The 915-nt window shown below is 37.9% G+C and overlaps 1 protein-coding gene across 1 annotated transcript; it reads right to left on the bottom strand.

The window, feature by feature from the left end:
* Positions 1-436: 436 nt before the first annotated feature.
* Positions 437-822, bottom strand: FOMMEDRAFT_162948 (uncharacterized protein; the record flags this gene model as incomplete). The annotated part of the gene is made up of 3 exons (XM_007272143.1): positions 437-571; positions 622-706; positions 764-822. 3 exons carry the CDS (start codon positions 820-822, stop codon positions 437-439), a joined length of 279 nt encoding a protein of 92 aa, XP_007272205.1.
* Between the last annotated feature and the right edge of the window lie 93 nt (positions 823-915).

Here is a 915-nt window from a genome sequence, read left to right as displayed (position 1 = left end):
TAAGTACAGGAGCAAAGTACAAAGATAAGATCCTAAGTAGCTATCTATGACCCTTATATATCTATGTTCTAAGTTATGTGTGTAACCTCTGAGGTTACAACTAGTAAGAGTTTGAAGGGGAGTATTATAATATGATTAGTTCATTAATGGACAAACCACAAGACAATGACTTCATAATGTCTCAGTTAGAATACATACAATATAAGGACAAGAGACACTGAGCAGTCAATTGTCACCTCACCCCTTGTCTATGTGTGCCCCCCTTAAGTTTTCCCTCTCAACAGTTACATTCTTAGCACAATATTTGAAAAATTTACAAGGCAAATAAGTCGTGCAAGAATTCGTGCAACATAGGCACCTTGTGAGAAACCATAAAAGAAAATCCGATCATCTGGCCAGTCTAAAACTATTGTAAAAGCAGGTTTGCTTTAGTTAATCAAGCAAACGTGCATTTCTCATGAATTTTTCTCATTCCATCAATAACCTTCCGCTCAACAGAGTAGCCAGTTGCCATGTCAAAGAATTCTACAATAGTAGCTCTAGGCCGTGTTGAAGAAGTGCCTGGTCCATCCTGTAACCGCTTATTAATTGATCGGAAAAGAAATAAATAATACTTGTTACCCAATGAAAAGCAGGTTGGAAGTCATGATCCCGAGGCAGCCCTTCAAAGAGCATACTTATTGTAGAGTTGTATGGAAAATCAAACCTATATAATCATAAGTTGTATGAAAGTTCAATACAATATTGAAACATCTTTACTCACGAAACAGCAGTTCCATCAAACAGGAGGATTATATCCTTACTGTCTTCATGCTGAGGCATTGTATGATACCTGTATATTTGTGCAGGCGCCTGACGAATGTTAGTGCCACTTATTCCATGTTGCTCTTGCCGTCTGCTAGTACTGACTGTAGG

The sequence above is a fragment of the Fomitiporia mediterranea genome (assembly GCF_000271605.1).
Source record: "Fomitiporia mediterranea MF3/22 unplaced genomic scaffold FOMMEscaffold_163, whole genome shotgun sequence".
NCBI classification, from domain to species: Eukaryota; Fungi; Basidiomycota; class Agaricomycetes; order Hymenochaetales; family Hymenochaetaceae; genus Fomitiporia; species Fomitiporia mediterranea.
The sequence above is the reverse complement of the archived record's forward strand: the minus strand, read 5'-3'. Positions and strand labels throughout refer to the sequence as shown.